At 34.7% G+C, this 17331-nt stretch overlaps 1 protein-coding gene across 2 annotated transcripts in view; it reads left to right on the top strand.

Annotated features, from left to right (window-relative positions):
- LOC150100328 (sorting nexin-25-like) overlaps nt 1-17331 on the top strand; it is a 350110-nt gene that overhangs the window by 90610 nt on the left and 242169 nt on the right. For both annotated transcript variants that reach the window (XR_016549234.1, XM_090402426.1), the window contains exons 7-8: nt 1333-1406; nt 16678-16754. Coding sequence is in view for 1 of the 2 variants with exons in the window: in XM_090402426.1 (XP_090258552.1) it covers nt 1333-1406; nt 16678-16754 (151 nt within the window). In the remaining variant the exon portion in view is untranslated. The remainder of the gene's footprint in view (nt 1-1332; nt 1407-16677; nt 16755-17331) is intronic.

Below are 17331 nucleotides of genomic sequence, written 5' to 3'. Positions count from 1 at the left end.
CTAATGTTATATCAATTCGTTTTCCTGTATTTACTTCAGTTTTAATTGCTGACTTACAACTTAAATATAAACTGTGTTGCTCTGTATAATGTTCCATTTAATTGTAATGTTTTGAAAAGCTTTTCTCTGGGCATCATGTCATATGCATTTTCCAGATCTACAAAACTTAAGTACAGATCCTTGTCACATTCCCATGATTTTTCAAGTATTTGTCATGAAGTGAAAATATGATCTTGACAATCTCAGTTTGACCTGAACCAAGATTGTTCTTCTCCAAGTTTCTCTTCCACAATTTTTCTCAGCCTCTTTTCAAGTATGCATGCATAAATCTCACCTATAAGAAAAAAAAAAAAAATGCACTTATGCCTCAGTTGACTGAGCAGTGCTTCAGTCTTCATGGCATTTGATCATGTTTTACCATATTTGCAGAGCTTGTATAATTTTGTGCTAGCTCACCAATCAGACAACAATGTCACTAGTCGGTTAGGTGTATTCTACCACAGTTGTCTAATATATCATAGTCACATGTTTAATCCTGCATCAAGTCAATTTCTAAGCTTCTGTTAATGCTATAGATAATTTTACCCCTTCAATTCTGCCCCTTAATAATATGTTTGGCAGTCTTTCTGGATTTATTCTTGAAAGATGTCCAAACCAGCTTAGTTGGCTTTTTTTAGTGCTGTAATTATTGTTTCTTTAAAGTTAAGTTCTTTTCTGACTTTTTCACTTGTTTTTCTTTCTGTCCAGTTTGTTCTGTTGATTTTTGTTAGGCATTTCATTTCAAAAGCATTGAGTTTATCCATTTCTTTTTTTCTTAAGATCCAGCATTCTGAGCCATAGAGTACCGTAGGAATTATCACTGTTTTATATATCTTTAATTTGAGTTCATTTCGTATGCTTTATCACTAATTTTTATGTAGTATCTGATTTCCTGTGTATCGAGAATACAGGGACTAGTTTTTTTTTCACTTTTCAATTTCAATCTATTTCAATCGGTCTACATTCCCTCAGTCTGTCCTCATAACTAACATCATACAGTCCCAATATCATCTTTGTTATCTGCCTCTACACTTTTTTCCAAGGTTTATCCCTTTCAAATCCAGGGGACCAAATTTGAGCACAGTAGGCCAAATGTGGTCTGATCTTTTGTTGGCTAAATTCCAAATTGCCAGTCCATTTCTCATTCGTTCAACATTTCGACAGATACCTGCTCTTCAAATACCTACTGCTCATGCTAAATAAATAAATTCAGAAATTATTACATTTAAAAGAATTTTGCTAGTTAAGCATACTTATTTTTTCATTATACTAATTTGAAATCATATCATGTAGGTATTCCATAGTTACAGAAATAATGCAAGCTACTACAATAAATCATATAAAGAGAGCAAAAGGAATGGATGTGGGTAAGTAGTTTAAATTAACTGGATGCAGTAGACTGACATAATGAATTGAAATGGCAGAATTATAAGTCATACACTATGTAGTGGGAGCAGTATTTTTGATTTTCGTGATTTTCAGTGCATACAATTAAAGAGAAAATGAATAAACAAATGAAAAGTATAGTGTACTATAATCAGTGATGCTAATAATAGACATGTAGGTAGATCTGCTCAAATACATTTAGAAGAAAACTAACACCCAGTTCCATGACTGATAAATCAAGTCTTGCCAGTCGCACCATTTCTACTACACAGGATTCAGTGGGGAAAAAAATCAGTGTTACACCAAAGCCATTTTTTTATTGGAAAGATTATATATATAAACCCGGGGCAGAGCTGACTACTACCGGGTGCGTCCCCAGGTGGCGGATTGGGGAACAGCCTTCAGATATGGAGGCTAGCTGCGATATAAGCAGAGCAATCTGGCGAATAAGCAGCCATGGACCAACAGCGACTGAGCTATCAGGGCATGGAGGAGCAGAAGTGGCAACTCTGTTTCACTTAAAACCTCACAAAGCCCAATGACAACTCGGTGACATGGCGAGTAGTGCCGCCATTAAATAAGCACCTGCTGGGGTCACTGCCCCTGACATTGGGAAGTAGCATTGTCAGTACTGACACAAGGTTAAAACCAAATGATGACGGAAAAGCTTGTGATCAGAGATTTGCAGATGGCAATATGATTATATTGTGTACGTCTGTAATACTGCAGAGCAGAAAGCAAACGGAGAAACTACTGCTCTACCTTATCTCCAGAACAACCACCATGGCGTGCAAACCCTTACAATTGGCCCCAAGTTCCCGGCATCCCTTAAATGAGACGGGTGCGAAGAATCTCCGGGCTCAAAATGGTGTCCACTTTTAAAATTGCAACTTGGAATGTCAGAACTCTGTATGAAGCTGGCAAATTAAGAAATGCCACAAGAGAAATGAAGAGGCTGGGCATCCGGATTTTGGAAATTTGCGAGACAAGATGGCGAGGATCTGGAAAGTGTCAACAAGATAATACGACAATGTATTACTCTGGGAATGATGAGAACAAACATCGACATGGTGTAGCTGTAATTGTAGATGAAGAAATCAATAAATCAGTAATAAATTGGATTCCATTTTCTGAAAGGATAATGCTGTTACAACTTAAGGGAAACCCCATTAACATAAATATCATCCAAGCTTATGCACCCACATCTGACAAAAGTGAAGAAGATGTTAAAGAGTTTTATGAACACCTAAAAGAGATTAAAAACCTAACAAAGAAACATGATATAAACATAATGATGGGTGACTTCAATGCAAAAGTGGGAAGAGGGGGTGATGGAGAAATTGTTGGCGAACATGGCTTAGGCACCAGAAACGACAGAGGAGATCGCCTAGTCCAGTTCTGTCAGGAAGAAGATCTAACAATAGCAAATACCTGGTTTAAACTTCCACCCAGAAGACTGTACACTTGGAAATCGCCTCAAGATAACCAACATAACATTGTCAGAAATCAAATTGATTATATACTGATAAATAAAAGATTCCACAGTAGTATAAAGAGTGCAAAGACTTATCCTGGAGCAGATATCTCATCAGACCACAATCCCATAGTTGCAGAAGTATGTCTTAGATTAAAATCAGCTAAAAAATCACAAAAGAAGAAAAAGAAAATTGATGTAGAAAAACTGAAAGACCCGAACATAAATAAAAGTGCCAAGACACAGCTTAACCTGCGATTACAACAGATTAACATAGAAGAAAATAAAAGTGTGGAATCTCTTTGGAATAGCTTAAAGAATGCCATCGTAACAACAAGTATTGAAGAAGTAGGTTATGTGAATAATATAAAACAACAGGAATGGATGACAGATGAGATTCTTTCTCTTATTGATACAAGAAGAATGTACAAAAACAAAGACCTTGCCAGGTATACAGAAACACATAACATCATCAAGAAAAAAATAAAAGAAGCCAAGGAAAATTGGATGAAAAATTTATGTACTGAAATTGAACTGCTTCAGAAGAAACATGATAATTTCAATCTGTATAAGAAAATCATCTGCACGGTTAGCCTAGTGGCTATGCGCTTCGCAACCATATGCCTGGGGAAGGAGTGTCCTAGGTTCGATTCCCGTCGGTGACGTGAGGAGCTGAAGGATCTTCCTCAGCCATAGCCAAGTTAGCCAGTCTTGGGCGTGGACAGCAGGGTTTTCCCCCCAGTTTATTCTGGCGTTTTTCATCCAGCAAAGCAGGCAAACTGGCCTTGAGAACTCAACACTACAGGCCATAGGATACTCCGGGGCATAAGGCTGACCACCTTATCCTGTAAACGGAGTGAGGTCCGATGATCAATGGACCCTCGACACCGCAAGGTAAAAGAGGGTATAAGGAAGATGATGATAAGAAAATCAACGAAATTTCTGGAAAACTGAGGAAAAAGCAAATAGTGTCTCTAAGAGAACTAGAACTCTTCTTCTAGAACTATTTTTCCATTTTCGAAAATGGAAAAATAGTTCTAGAAGAAGAGAATAAAGCACAGATTTGGATAAAATATGTAACAGAACTTTTCAATGATACTAGACAGAAGCCTATAAATATAAAAGATAACATTCAAGGACCAGCAATAATGAAATGCAAAATAGAGAATGCTATACGAACAAGTAAAACAGGAAAAGCCAGTGGACCAGATGGTGTGCAAACAGAATTTTTAAAATTAATAGAACCAGATAACATCAAACTTCTTGAAAAACTATTTAATAAAATATATGAAAGTGATGAATTTCCATCAGATTGGCTCAAATCTACATTTATCACTGTCCCAAAGAAACCCAAAGCGAATTCCTGTGGTGACTTCCGACTTATTAGTCTAATGAGCCAAACATTAAAAATATTTTTGAAAGTAATTCAGAATCGTATTTATAGAAAAAGTGAAGAAACTCTAAGTGACACACAATTTGGCTTTTGGAATGGTTTTGGTACTAGAGAGGCCCTTTTCTGTACCTAAATGTTGATACAAAAATGCATAGAAAAACAGAAATCTGTCTTTATGTGTTTCATAGATTTTGAAAAAGCATTCGACAAAGTCAGACACACTAACTTAATAGAAGTCCTTCAACAAATAAGGCTAGACGAACAAGACATAACAAATAACATAACAAATCTGTATTGGAATCAGTCAGCTACCGTTCAATTAGACAACATTACCACCAGTGATATTAACATCAAAAGAGGAGTGAGACAAGGATGTGTGATCTCACCACTCCTGTTCAACATATATGCAGAGGTAATCTTTAAAAAAGCATTGGAAGAATGTTCAGAGGGAATCACAATAAATGGAAAGATTGTTAACAACCTTCGATATGCAGATGACACCGTGCTAATTGCAGATAATATTATGGATCTCCAAAAACTCATTGACAGAGTATACATAGAAAGCCAAAGAATGGGAATAAATATAAACATCAACAAGACAAAATACATGATCATCAGCAAACATCCAGCCTCATCAATGAAACTGACACTCAGTGGGAAAAATATTTATCAAGTGTCAAGATATAAATATCTTGGTTGCTGGCTTAATGAACGGTGGGATCCAGAAATAGATATAAAGACAAGGATTGAAGTTGCACGGCAGTCCTTCATGAAAATGAGAACACTATTCTGCAATAAAGACCTAAACATGGAAGTCAGATGCTGAATGCTGAAATGCTACGTGTGGTCTATTCTGCTCTATGGAGTTGAAACATGGACATTGAAGGCAACAACCATCAAGAAAATCGAAGCCTTTGAGATATGGCTATACATAAGAATGCTAAAGATATCATGGACAGAAAAAATTACCAATGAAGATGGCTTAAAATCCATTGGCAAAGCTAAACATCTTGTACAAATAATCAAGAAACGAAAAACATCATATCTTGGCCACATCATGAGAAACAGCAAATACCAACTTCTACAAACTATTTTGATAGGAAGAATTGGTGGCAAAGGAACTAGAGGAAGAAAAAGAATATCATGGTTTGACAACATCAAGACGTGGACAGGAAAGAGCAGTGCACAACTGCTCAGATTAGCACAAGAGCGCAGTTTGTTCGCCAAGATGGTCGCTGACCTTCGATAGAAGATAGCACAATAAGAAGATATATATAAATAGCCTATATTGCATAATGTCTCTCACGATGTTAGAAGTTAACACAGTCTTGAGGAATATCAAGTGCTTGATCTTGCTTATTTTAATAATACAGTGGAACCTCAGCTGTCAAAGAATTCGGTTCCCGAACATATTTTCCGAACAAAAAATGCCCCGGTTTCCGAACAGAATTTTGGATCCCGAACAGGCAACCACGTGTTCTGTGTGCTGAGCTGTAAGGCAGGAAAGTGTCAGTTATGTGGCAGCCTTTGTTCAGTGCAGACACCTACTCGAATTTGCAGTGAGTTTTCTTTGTGTTTTGTTGTTTTTTTTTCCATAAATTATTATTAATGAAGCTGCCAAGGGGCCACAGAAGAATAGTGATAGCAGCAAAGCAAAAAGAAAAGTTGTTAGAACCATGATAGAGATGAAAAAAGAAATCATATCCAAACATGAAAATGGCGTTCAAAAATAAAGAGGCGATCAATTTTCGTCTATATTTTATCTATTTATTGCGTTTATTCTTTTCATGCAAGATTTTATGCATTTTCATTATGTTTGTATAAGATCTTAATAAGATCGTATATAAAGATGATCGCATAAGATCATCTTATGCATGAAGTACTGTTGTAAAGGTTTAAATAAACAATCATCTGGGGTTCGGGAATGAATTAATCCATTTTACATTAATTCTTATGGGAAAATGGTTTCAGTTTTCGAACAATTCGGTTTCCGAACAGCCTTCAGAAACAAATTAAGTTCATCAACTGAGGTTCCACTGTAATTTCATTGCCATGTTCTTTGATTTCTTCTGTGGAAGTACTGCTCAGATTTATGTGCTTATCTAGACACTTTTTTTTATCCTATATTTGTTTTTTAATGGATCTTAATTAGGTCCTGATTTTATTTTCCCTAGATCAGATATCCAATCTAGGGGAAATAAAATATTTCACCCCATACTCAAGTCCTATTCAAGCAACCTCTCATATATATATATATATATATATTCTGCTATTCTTTAGACTACTCCTCCTGTATTTAACATCACATTTCATAGTGCACACTATATTTGTCAAATGTTATTCAATTTTATGCTTTAACTGATGGTGATCTTGAAAAAGGACTGGAAATCCTGCTCCCTTTAAATAAATATTTTCAATGTAAGAGTATCTATATCTTAATTATTCATAGTTATGTTTACTATGTACCTATATTTCAAGATATGGAAATGTGTTACTGCTACTTTGAAATAATTAGCCATCACACTTTTTCATATAGCCATAGGGAAAAAATGCAATTTTTTTTTCACTTTCAGTTCACTCTTCCTCCTTTTCTAGAGCCATGTACTGTCACCCCTGTCTTTCAGTATAATTGTGCTTCATGTTATTTATATATTCGCCTATTGAGATCTTTAGAGATCATTTATTCTGACTGATATACGAGGTCTAACAGAAAAGTAATGAGATTTTTTATTTTTATTTTTTTATCACAACTGTCAGCACTGTTGAACTGATGATGATGTGGTATGTTAAAATATCTCCCACTCTTTCCATCAGTACCGGATTCTTGTCAGTAGGTTAAACACCTGTCAAGTTATTGTGTTTTTAGTAAGTATATGCCTTGTACTTTCATCATGAAAATGGAAAAGTAACATCATAAATAATGTTGTGCGATTAAATTTATGTTAAACTGAATGACTGCTACTGAAACATTCAATAAAATTACATGGTATGTGATAATGATTCTTTATCAGGTGCTCAAATATTTAAATGGCACAAGATGCTTTTGGAGGGTTGAACAATGCCATGATCCACGGAAAATTTGTACATCCTGAAGTGATGTCAATCAAATTTACCACAAAGAAATAGGATGCAAAAATGCATCCTATGGATTCATCCAGAGATCAAATGATTGGATCTTGCATCACAACAGTGTGCCTTTTCATTCTGCTTGGGCAGTTCATGAGTATTTAACTGAAAGTTGCATTCCAGTGTTTGAACTGCTGCTGTACTTGCCTGACTTCTCTCTGTGCGATGTTTCTTTTCTACAAGCTAAAAGCAAGATGAAAGGTACCCATTTTGAGGCTGTAGAAAAGATCCAAAGAGCTGTGACAGGGACCATAAATGAGCTAACAGAAGAGGACTTCCAATCCTGTTATACCACATGCAAGGAATGTTCGATCTGGTACATTTCATGCTGAGGAGTTATTTTGAAGGTGACCAAGATGTATCAGATGATTTAATTGAATGCATGTTTTATACAAATTTTGTCATTACTTTTCTGCTAGACCTCGTATGTATTTTCACATGAGCACTGGATCTGATTTTGCAGCTTTACTACTGTATATCATTATAGTTTCTTACCAAGGGTAATTAAAATATTTACTTTAAAACTTTTCACTCTATTCCATTATGTTGTAATATTTTATTTATCTTCTCTATTTAATAAACACCATTTATTTATTTATATATCATTTAAATATATATATATATATATATATCTTTTATCATATATATATTTCTTTAACTTAATATTCTTCTTGTATTTCCTTTTTTTTTTTTTTTTTTTTTTTTTTTTTTTTTTTTTTTTTTTTTTTGTGGTTCCCCTTTTGACACATGGCATTAATACCCTAGTTGAACAAATAACTTATTCATATCATAACTTAACCACAGTTTGCAGTCATGGCCAAAAATTTTCTATTAAGCTTCTTAAATCATTAATAACTTCTGGGTTCCCACCTTACAGGTCCGATTTTATTTAAGATCAGTGCATTGCAAAAGATTAAACTGAGTTAGAAACGTTGTATAAAAAAAACAATCAACATTTAATAATAGGTCAAAGAATTATAAACAGTGCAAGTAATTAAAGCTTCATTCACCAAAGAAATCCTAATTCTTAAACAAGTATTCAAACACAATATTCAAAGGACTCTCATATATATATTCTCAGTTAAACTCAATTTAGTACATTCCACTTCACAATTACTAAAAATTCTTCACACATAACAAGGAACTATTTAGGTGCGCATAGCAACAATAATTAATATTCTAGCATGCACCACACACATCATATAACTCCTAAGCTGTCACTCTTAACTATAAAGACTTAGTTATATGATTGGCAATTATACCGACATACTTTCATCCCTTCTAAGTTAAACATTTCAACAAGAAATTAATTCAGCATATACAAAGAATAAAATTCAAATTAACCCAATTTCATCTTAAGGAAATTTACTACGCTCACGTTTGGCTTGTTTACGGTTTAGCACAGATCAATGGGTGACTCATGCACATAAGAAAAATTGCTACCTTTTTTATTATATACTAATGAGTTCAGCAGTTCTTTGGGGGAATTATCTAAAATCACACACATAAAGAAAATGAACGTTACAGACTCACGTGGGTCTCTGACTGTCATGCATACGTCTTCCCTCCTTGTTTGTTATTTTCTTTCAGTGCTTCAGTGGTCTCTACTCTGTTCCGGGTTTTTACTTCTTTCCCTTCCTTTACAAGAGTCTCAGGGCACCGATGAGTAGTCACTTCATCGGTGCCCTGAGACTGGATAGGTTCTTCTGGCATCTGGAAATTGACTGGCAAGGAAACTGCGTATGACAGTGGGCATGCACGTACTTGAATGGAGTGGCAAGGCTTGGATTCACACGACAAGATTTCTCCTTAGATTGACCTTCAGATTATCCTTGGCTTCGCACTGGAAAACTGTCTCAGATGGACGGACTCTGTCTTTCCCCTCCAGACTTACAGCACCTCGACTTCTCGTGGGTAGATCAGGCAAGATGAAAATAGCAAGCCCTTCTTAACAAAACTCCGAGCCTTATATTTCTCATTGCCCCTGCACCTTTTTTTCAAGGTTATTGGACCCCAAATGTCCCCGTACATGTCTTGCGCATAGTTACGAGAACCTCGGACAACATCACGAGATTGGCAGTTCTCGAACATTCGCCGACAAATCTATTCTTCTCCTTAGACGTCCTTTATCCGGCTTTGGCCTACGGAACTTTCCAATTGATGCATGCTGCGCCCTTTCAATACTGACCTTGAAGGTTGCCTGCTATAGGACTAGTAAATACTTTTCAAAAGAAACTGCCGACTCATAGATATTACTTTTGGTTTCAACATCATACTTTTGCCTTTAAACAATGAGCGAGTCAATTCCCTTTGGGCTTATTTTGGTGTTTATACAAAATTTGACCATAAGAAACATAGATACACTTTATACAAGGTTTTTAAGGTGTGTTCCTACTGTAAAAATTGATGCACTAGAGTTTTTATTATTTTTCGTGATATCGAGTTTTTACAATGTGCAACAGTTGTACAAAAATGAAGCCAACCATTTCCCTCTCTGTATTCTAGTAATTTGACAACATGCATCTGACATTTGTAATTGAAGATTTTTGTAAATGCCTAGAAAATATTGTCTTCAGTTTGGAGTATCTCTGTCAAGAAATAGCAATTATTTGTTCCTCCTTCAGTACTATTTGTAAATTTAATTTTTTCATGTTTGCTGATTAAAAAAGTAGCCATTCTGAATCAACAAATGCTTTCTAAATATCACTCCTTGCTAAAGCAATAAAATGTTAAAGATATTTACTTCAAATAGTGAATGGAAAGTTTTTCTTATCTGAAACAGTTATAATTGCATCATCTAAGTAATTCTCATCATCATCAAATTCCTGATATGTACCCTCGGGGTGTTATGATAGTACTACATGAAAAGGTTACATCATTAGTGACTTCCTATTGACAATTTTCCTCCAAATTAATCTGTTATCTGTCAGGACTCCAGTATTGTGATCTTATATAGTTTTGGTCTTCTAAGGCACTTCATGTTGTATCAATCCACTTAGTCTTCTGGGTCTTTTTCTGACATCCTGGCAGAAAATATACTTTTGCTAACCTTTCCTCTCTCATTCTGTTTAAATGACCATACTACCTTAGATTAGCCTGCACATGCATTCTTGAATGCTAACAATGTCAAATTCCTTTCTAATATCCTCATTTTTGGTATGATGTGAATAAATAACATCTGCTATTGATGTTATCTGTTCACTCTCCTAATCTTTAAATGAACTCTCATACCTGTGGTCTCCAGTTTCTGATTAAATATTTTATTTCCAGCCCAATTTTCAGATCAATAAGTTAAAATTATTTGGATCACAGTCTTGTATACTGCTGATATAGTGTTTGTACTAATTTATCTCTTATTACATATAAATTTATTCAGTTGGCTTCCTACTATATCAGCTTTGCTAATTTATTTGTCTATTTCCATATTTAATTTGCTATCTTCACTAAAAATTGTGCCTAAATAGCTGAAATGCTTTGCTTGTTCTATAGGTTCCATTCAGGATACAGTTGATGTTTTCAGTGTTTCTACCTATTTTCATTGTCTTTTTATTGCTAATTTTTGTACCCAATTTATTATAGCATTTATTCAATTTATTTGAGGAATCTTGCAGACTTATACCAGATTTATTTAGGAGTATGTCATCAGATGCAATAAAACAGAGGGCTGAGGTTAATGTCTCCAATTTTGATATCAATTTTAATGTCATCTCCTTCATAATGTGATCCCTATAGATGATCAATAACAGTCCAGATGTTATTGATTTAACAGAAAGATGGTTTGATTTAACATCAAACCCATCTTTCTGTCCTCTTTCATTCTAACTGTTGACTTACATCTGAAATATAGATTGTGTATTGCTTGATATAATGTCCCTTTTGCACCATATAATTATAGCATTTTGAACACTTCATTCTTGACACCTTGTTATATGCCTTTTCCAGATTTACAAAACTTAGAATCGGATCATTGTTATATTCCAATGATTTTCCAACTATTGTCTGAAAGTGAAAATCTCATTCTTAAAACCTTTATTTTGGAATGAATGCAGTGAATACAGAGAATATTTCTCCAAGTTTCCTTTCCCCAATTTTTCTTAGCCTTTTATCAAGTATGCTTGAATAAGTCTTAACTAGGACACTCATTAGAGAAATTCCTCTGTGATTTTCACTTTCCATTTTATTTCCCTTTTTATAGATGAGAACTCTGAAATCTCCAATTCATTCATCTGGATGACTTTATCACCACACCTTGTGAGTTATGAAATGTATCAGAAATAAAGGAGTTTTTGAGGCATTGGTCAGCTCAATGGAGAACAGAAATTATTGGCATCAGTTCAACATGGTTGAGATAAAATGATACATAAAATTTAAGGGATGTTGTATTTTCACACAGGATAGGGCAAGAGAAGAGATGTTACTGATGACACCCAGGAAAAACTTCACCAGACCAACCGATGATAAGGTGTAGTTTAGGTCTGGAGGATACAGGTCATATGAGGCTATTTGGTATTGAGATAGTGGCCAACAATACAAAATATATTGTTGGTTGTTGTTGCTGCTGCTATAGACTAGGTCATGCACAGAAAGATGTGGATGCCATGCATCAGCAAATAAACACGAGTGTAGTGTGAGCAGTTATTATGGGAAAAACAATTACTAAGGGATAATTACCTGAAACAGCATGTAATGTAGGAAATCAGGATTTGAGAGTGCTGGTTTTGGTAAGAGCTAACCACAGTGCCTCTGATTGGGGAAAGACTGCTTCAAAAGAACATCCAACCTACTGCCTATCTGCTTTTTTGGATGCAGTTTATCTGCTATCATCATCAGTATCTCTCTCTCATCCTATCTTCTCTATCTTTGCTGAAAATATAAACCCTTTGCATTCTATCCTTATAACTACATCATCTGCTGTTAGCCAAGTCTCACTAATGCCTAAATTTTGTCAACACTATGAAACTCTTCTCACTTGTTTCCGATACTTCTGGCATTAGTATTTAGAAACTGCAGCATCCCTTTAGGTCCTCATCCATCTTTATTTCCTGAATTGACTACCCTACTCAATATTTTTGCTTTAGAAACTAGATTCTGTACTTGGCATTCTCACATTCACTGTCCTCATGGGCCTTCACACAAACTCACCTGCTTCAATCCTAATTGCTTAGGTTTTCCTGAATTTGCACTTTAGCATGTTTGGTGAACAAAGCTCTTTCTCTCTGGACACCTAACATCAAAACCATTTAGATGCAATCCATGAGCATTATGCAAATCCTTCTTTCTGTCAAACACAGAGCACAGATCCATAAATCCTATCTGCTGCCATACACAACATATCAGAATGCACAACACGTTGGAATGCTGCCAAAATCTGATATGTTGTGTTCCTAGATGTGTAGTGCACTGTTATTTGAGCTCTTTGCTTATCTTTTATTCTCTGTCAACTTTTCACATCACCAAGCTTCCCTCTCAAACATTGAGCTGTTGTTTTGATGGACGATTTCCAGTCATATATGAATACCTGAGTGACATAGTTTCTGTAACATCTGCACCAGAACATTTTGCATCAGCTCAGTCACTTAGACTATGCTTTTGGTCCATCGTTACACTGAATTGCATGGGCATGCAATTCAATGACAAAGGGGACAAAGTCCAAAATCCACCAGTTCGTGAAATTGCTGGGACTCTTTGCATACTGGCTAAAATATTTGCTATTATTTTGTTTCTTTGGCTTTTGTCTGACCAGTTCAATATTTTGCTGATCATCCCCAGCCAGACTCCAAAATCAGTAGTTTTCTTATGCACCTTCTTTAGTTGAAGGTCACAGAGGGAATGTTATATGCAATCTCTGTAAAAACAGGGAATGAACATTAGCACAACACTGCTTTGCAGATGCAAGTGGCAGAATGCTTAAAAAATCTGATTTCAAGTGGTCACCAACTAATGTGGGAGACAACTTTCACGTCCACACACCTGGTTTCGATGGAAGCTGCAGTGGTTATGAATCATTGAAGATGGTTTCAAATTAAATGGATATTGAATCCAACATTATTTCAAAGCCAAATAGAGAAACTACAAGCGTTTCATGCCGAATATAGAAACTATAAAAGTTTCGGCTGATCCAAGCATAAGCAAACCTTTCATGGCAGAGGCAATTTGTAGTAAAGGTGGATTAAGATCTGATCACTATTCTTAGTATTTCCCATAATGTAAAACACATCTCCTAGCAGACATGTATGATGTTATACATTATGTGTGTGTGTGCGGGGGGGGGGGGGGTCACTACCCAGACTGTTTTTGACCTTTGTTGAGGTCTCATCAGTGAGAGCCAGACATGCAGAACTTATACTTTACCACACGAGTTGCCAAATAAGGTTGTCACATTACAAAAGGTACCAAGAATTACCAAAAAAAGAGAATCAAAGGTCTTCACTTTGGCGATGCAAAATTATTCAAATTAAGTGGATATTGAATCCAACATTATTTCAAAGCTGAATAGAGAAACTACAAGAGTTTCATGTAGCCCCTATCATGAAAGGTTTGCTAACACTTGGATCCACCGAAACTTTTGTAGTTTCTCTATTCAGCACAAAACTTTTGTAGTTTCTCTATTCGGCTTTGAAATAATATTGGATTCAATATCCACTTAATTTGAATAATTTTGCATTGCCGAAGTGAAGCCTTTTGGCTCTCTTTTTTCAGCAATTCTTGGTTTTGTGATGTGACAACACTTTTTTTGGCAACTCATATGGTAAAGTATAAGCTCTGCATCACTTCAACGTTAGTATTTACATCTGGGTCTGGCTCTCGCTGATGAGACCTCAACAAAGGTCGAAACTGATCTGGGTAGTGAACCCCCCCCCCATAATGTACATCTCCTTTGAGGACATCATATATGTCCTCAAAGGAGATGTGTTTTACATTATGGGAAATACTAGGGATAGTGATCAGAGCTTACTCCACCTTTACTACGAGCTGCCCCTGTCATGAAAGGTTTGCTAATGCTTGGATCCGCCGAAACTTTTATAGTTTCTATATCCGGCATGAAACTCTTGTAGTTTCTCTATTCGGCTTTGAAATAATGTTGGATTCAATATCCACTTAATTTGAATAATTTTACATATCTGAAGTGAATTGGCTCTCCTTTTTTTCAGTAATTGAAGATGGTTTTACAAGTTCAAAAAAATGTTCACTAGAAGTGAATTTGTTCATATCAGTGGGAAGTTTGTAAAGCTGGAGTCAGTGTGCTGAAGAGAAAGATCCCTTCGAGTCATATCATCCAGTCACTTAGTCAGTGGTGGACAACAAACAGATGTAAAGGTAGAGCTCTAAAACTGATGTGCATTTCCAAATGTCACAAAAGCTCATGTAAGAAGTAGGTAGATAAGGAGTTCAATAAATTCATGTGACTTTGAAATTAATATAATTATTAATTATATCATTTTTTCATTTAGATGTCTAAAATGTTCAAAAACTAGAGTTTTCTAAGAGTTCAATAAATTCTTCATATTGTGAAATACAGGTAGAGTTTACTATTAAAAATGTTCAACAAACTGTACAGTTTCATTTAAAAAGTGTTCATTAAAATTGTCATATTGTGATAAGTACAGGTACAATTTCATATATAAGGAGTTCAATAAATTCATGTGACTTTGAAATTAATATAATTATTAATTATATCATTTTTTTCATTTAGATTTCGATAAAAAATAAAATAATTTTACTGTGCAAATTTCAAATAAAGCTCTTTCTAAAATATTTTAAAATAAAATTATTGACGAATATTCTCCTGTTGGGTTACCTTAAGGAAGAGGTGTATGTAAAAAGCCCCAGATAATACAACAGCAGAAGGACATTTGTGCCAAAATTAGAGTGCTGCTTCTTTCTATGGGACATGCCATAGAAAGGTGCTCTTCTTTGTGAAGTCGAAAATGGAATGCATTTATGTGATGTGGTTTTTCATAACTAATAAAAAAATCTCCAGGTTATGTATTTCATCATAACAAAAAAAGAATAAAACTAATTAATAAATAAAAAATCTATTAAATATTTAAACCCCTTCATGACTCTTGGGCCACCCTGTACTTCCAGTATCCATCTATGCTGTCTTCCTCTTGCATTTCCATTCTCTCTTAATCTCTCACACTGCTACTATTTCCATTGCCAAATGCTTCAGTCTCTTCTGTACCATTCTCCTGATCTTTCCCTTCACCTCTTATGATCTCTTGCTTGCATCACACATTGCACTTCCATCTAGCAACAGTTTCTCCAATTCGCTCACTTCAGAACATGCAATCTGTTATTTTGTAGAATTCCATTCTTCCCTCAGATACATGCCATACATCCACAAACTGCACTCCTTTCTTCTCACACAACTCTGCCAGCATACCATTCATGAATTTGGCTCTCCTCAATAACCTCCTGATATTCATCTGCCCTTACATTCTCCTTATGGCCATGTAAATCATTTGTTCCCACAGACACCACTATGGCACAGTCTTCAGCATTATGAAAGCTATGCCTATGATACTTAGATGAAAATTCTATGTTAATAAACTTTTTTACATGAGATTTCATCCATTTCGATAATTCTTTTAATTATGCAAACTCATGGTAATTCATTATTGAAATGACCATCCATATACTTAGCCAATTTCCAGGTCACTTTCCACTTCTTAAAAATTAGGCCATTTCCTAAAAATATGGAATCATAAAAAAAAAAAAAGTTACCAAAGTGAAATATCTTTTTTTTATTTTTATTTTTTTATTTGCAACTCTCTACAAGCAAAGATGTTATGTACTTCCCAACCCACAAGATGTTAGTTCAAATTCCACTAAGATGTGGGTGTTTTTGAATGCCTTTAGGTGACAGATGATTCTCATTGTCTGCTGAGCAATTTTTGCATTGATTGTTGGAGGTGAAAAAAATCATCTTTAAAAGATACTATGTTTGGTTTCTGAAGCAGAAATTCAGATAGGTGCCATCCTTGTGGTGAAAAGAATTGTGAAGTGTGTAATTTGAACATCGAAGGTGGACAGTAGTGGCATAGTTACTGTTTTGGATATCTGTCAGGAGTAAGATGTCTGGTTTGGATGACTCAGATGATGGCAAATGCTTTTATTCTATGTCACATGCAGAGCAAAGAATGAAATATTTAATTTTTACATCAGTCATTTGTTTGTTTTTAAGTAATTTTAATAATTTAGTTTTATACAGGTGAATATTCTACCAGATTTTTAAGCTTCTACAATGTACTTTTAGATAAAGAGTTCAGTCCTCAGACAACAACAAAAGGTGATTTGTTGCAAGCAAGAAATTTGAAACGGTATCTTAATCAGGTTTGTGCATGTTTTGAATTATTTATAGACAGCTGGATTGAATAATCAGTGAATTAAGTAATATTTAGGTTGTTGTAACATTTTTTGTGTCAGTTAATTGCTGCTATGATTAAAGTTTAAGAATGTATGTGTATCTTTTTAAAGTATGAAAAAAGAAGCCATTAAACATTTATTCATTGAAACAAATATAATTTATATATACTAAAGGATTAATGTTATTTTTTAAATGCTGAAATAAAACATGTAGATATTGAAATTAAATATTCTAATTTTATATTTCATCATAGATTTTTTTTATATTTCATCATTATAAATATTGCATTTGTTTTACTGCTTACTTTCATTGTTCTTTTATCATTTATGCAGAATTGTGCTTTTACATTTGTTTTATGCTTTTGAATTTTAAATTTATTGATATGATTCTGATAACTGTCAGACAAGCTTTATACTATGAATTATTAAGAAATTAAATTGATTTCAACAAGTCTAGTTCCATATACAATATAGTCACTTTGATGAAAAAGCAGCAATAATCACCCATATCTGATGAAGCATAATTTGTTAGGTGATCCATATT

Source organism: Typopeltis vanoorti, chromosome 13 (assembly GCF_054136105.1).
Source record: "Typopeltis vanoorti isolate ZY-2024b chromosome 13, IOZ_Tvanoo_1.0, whole genome shotgun sequence".
Taxonomy (NCBI): domain Eukaryota; kingdom Metazoa; phylum Arthropoda; class Arachnida; order Uropygi; family Thelyphonidae; genus Typopeltis; species Typopeltis vanoorti.
Note: the sequence above shows the minus strand (reverse complement) of the source record. Positions and strands in the feature narration are given on the sequence as shown.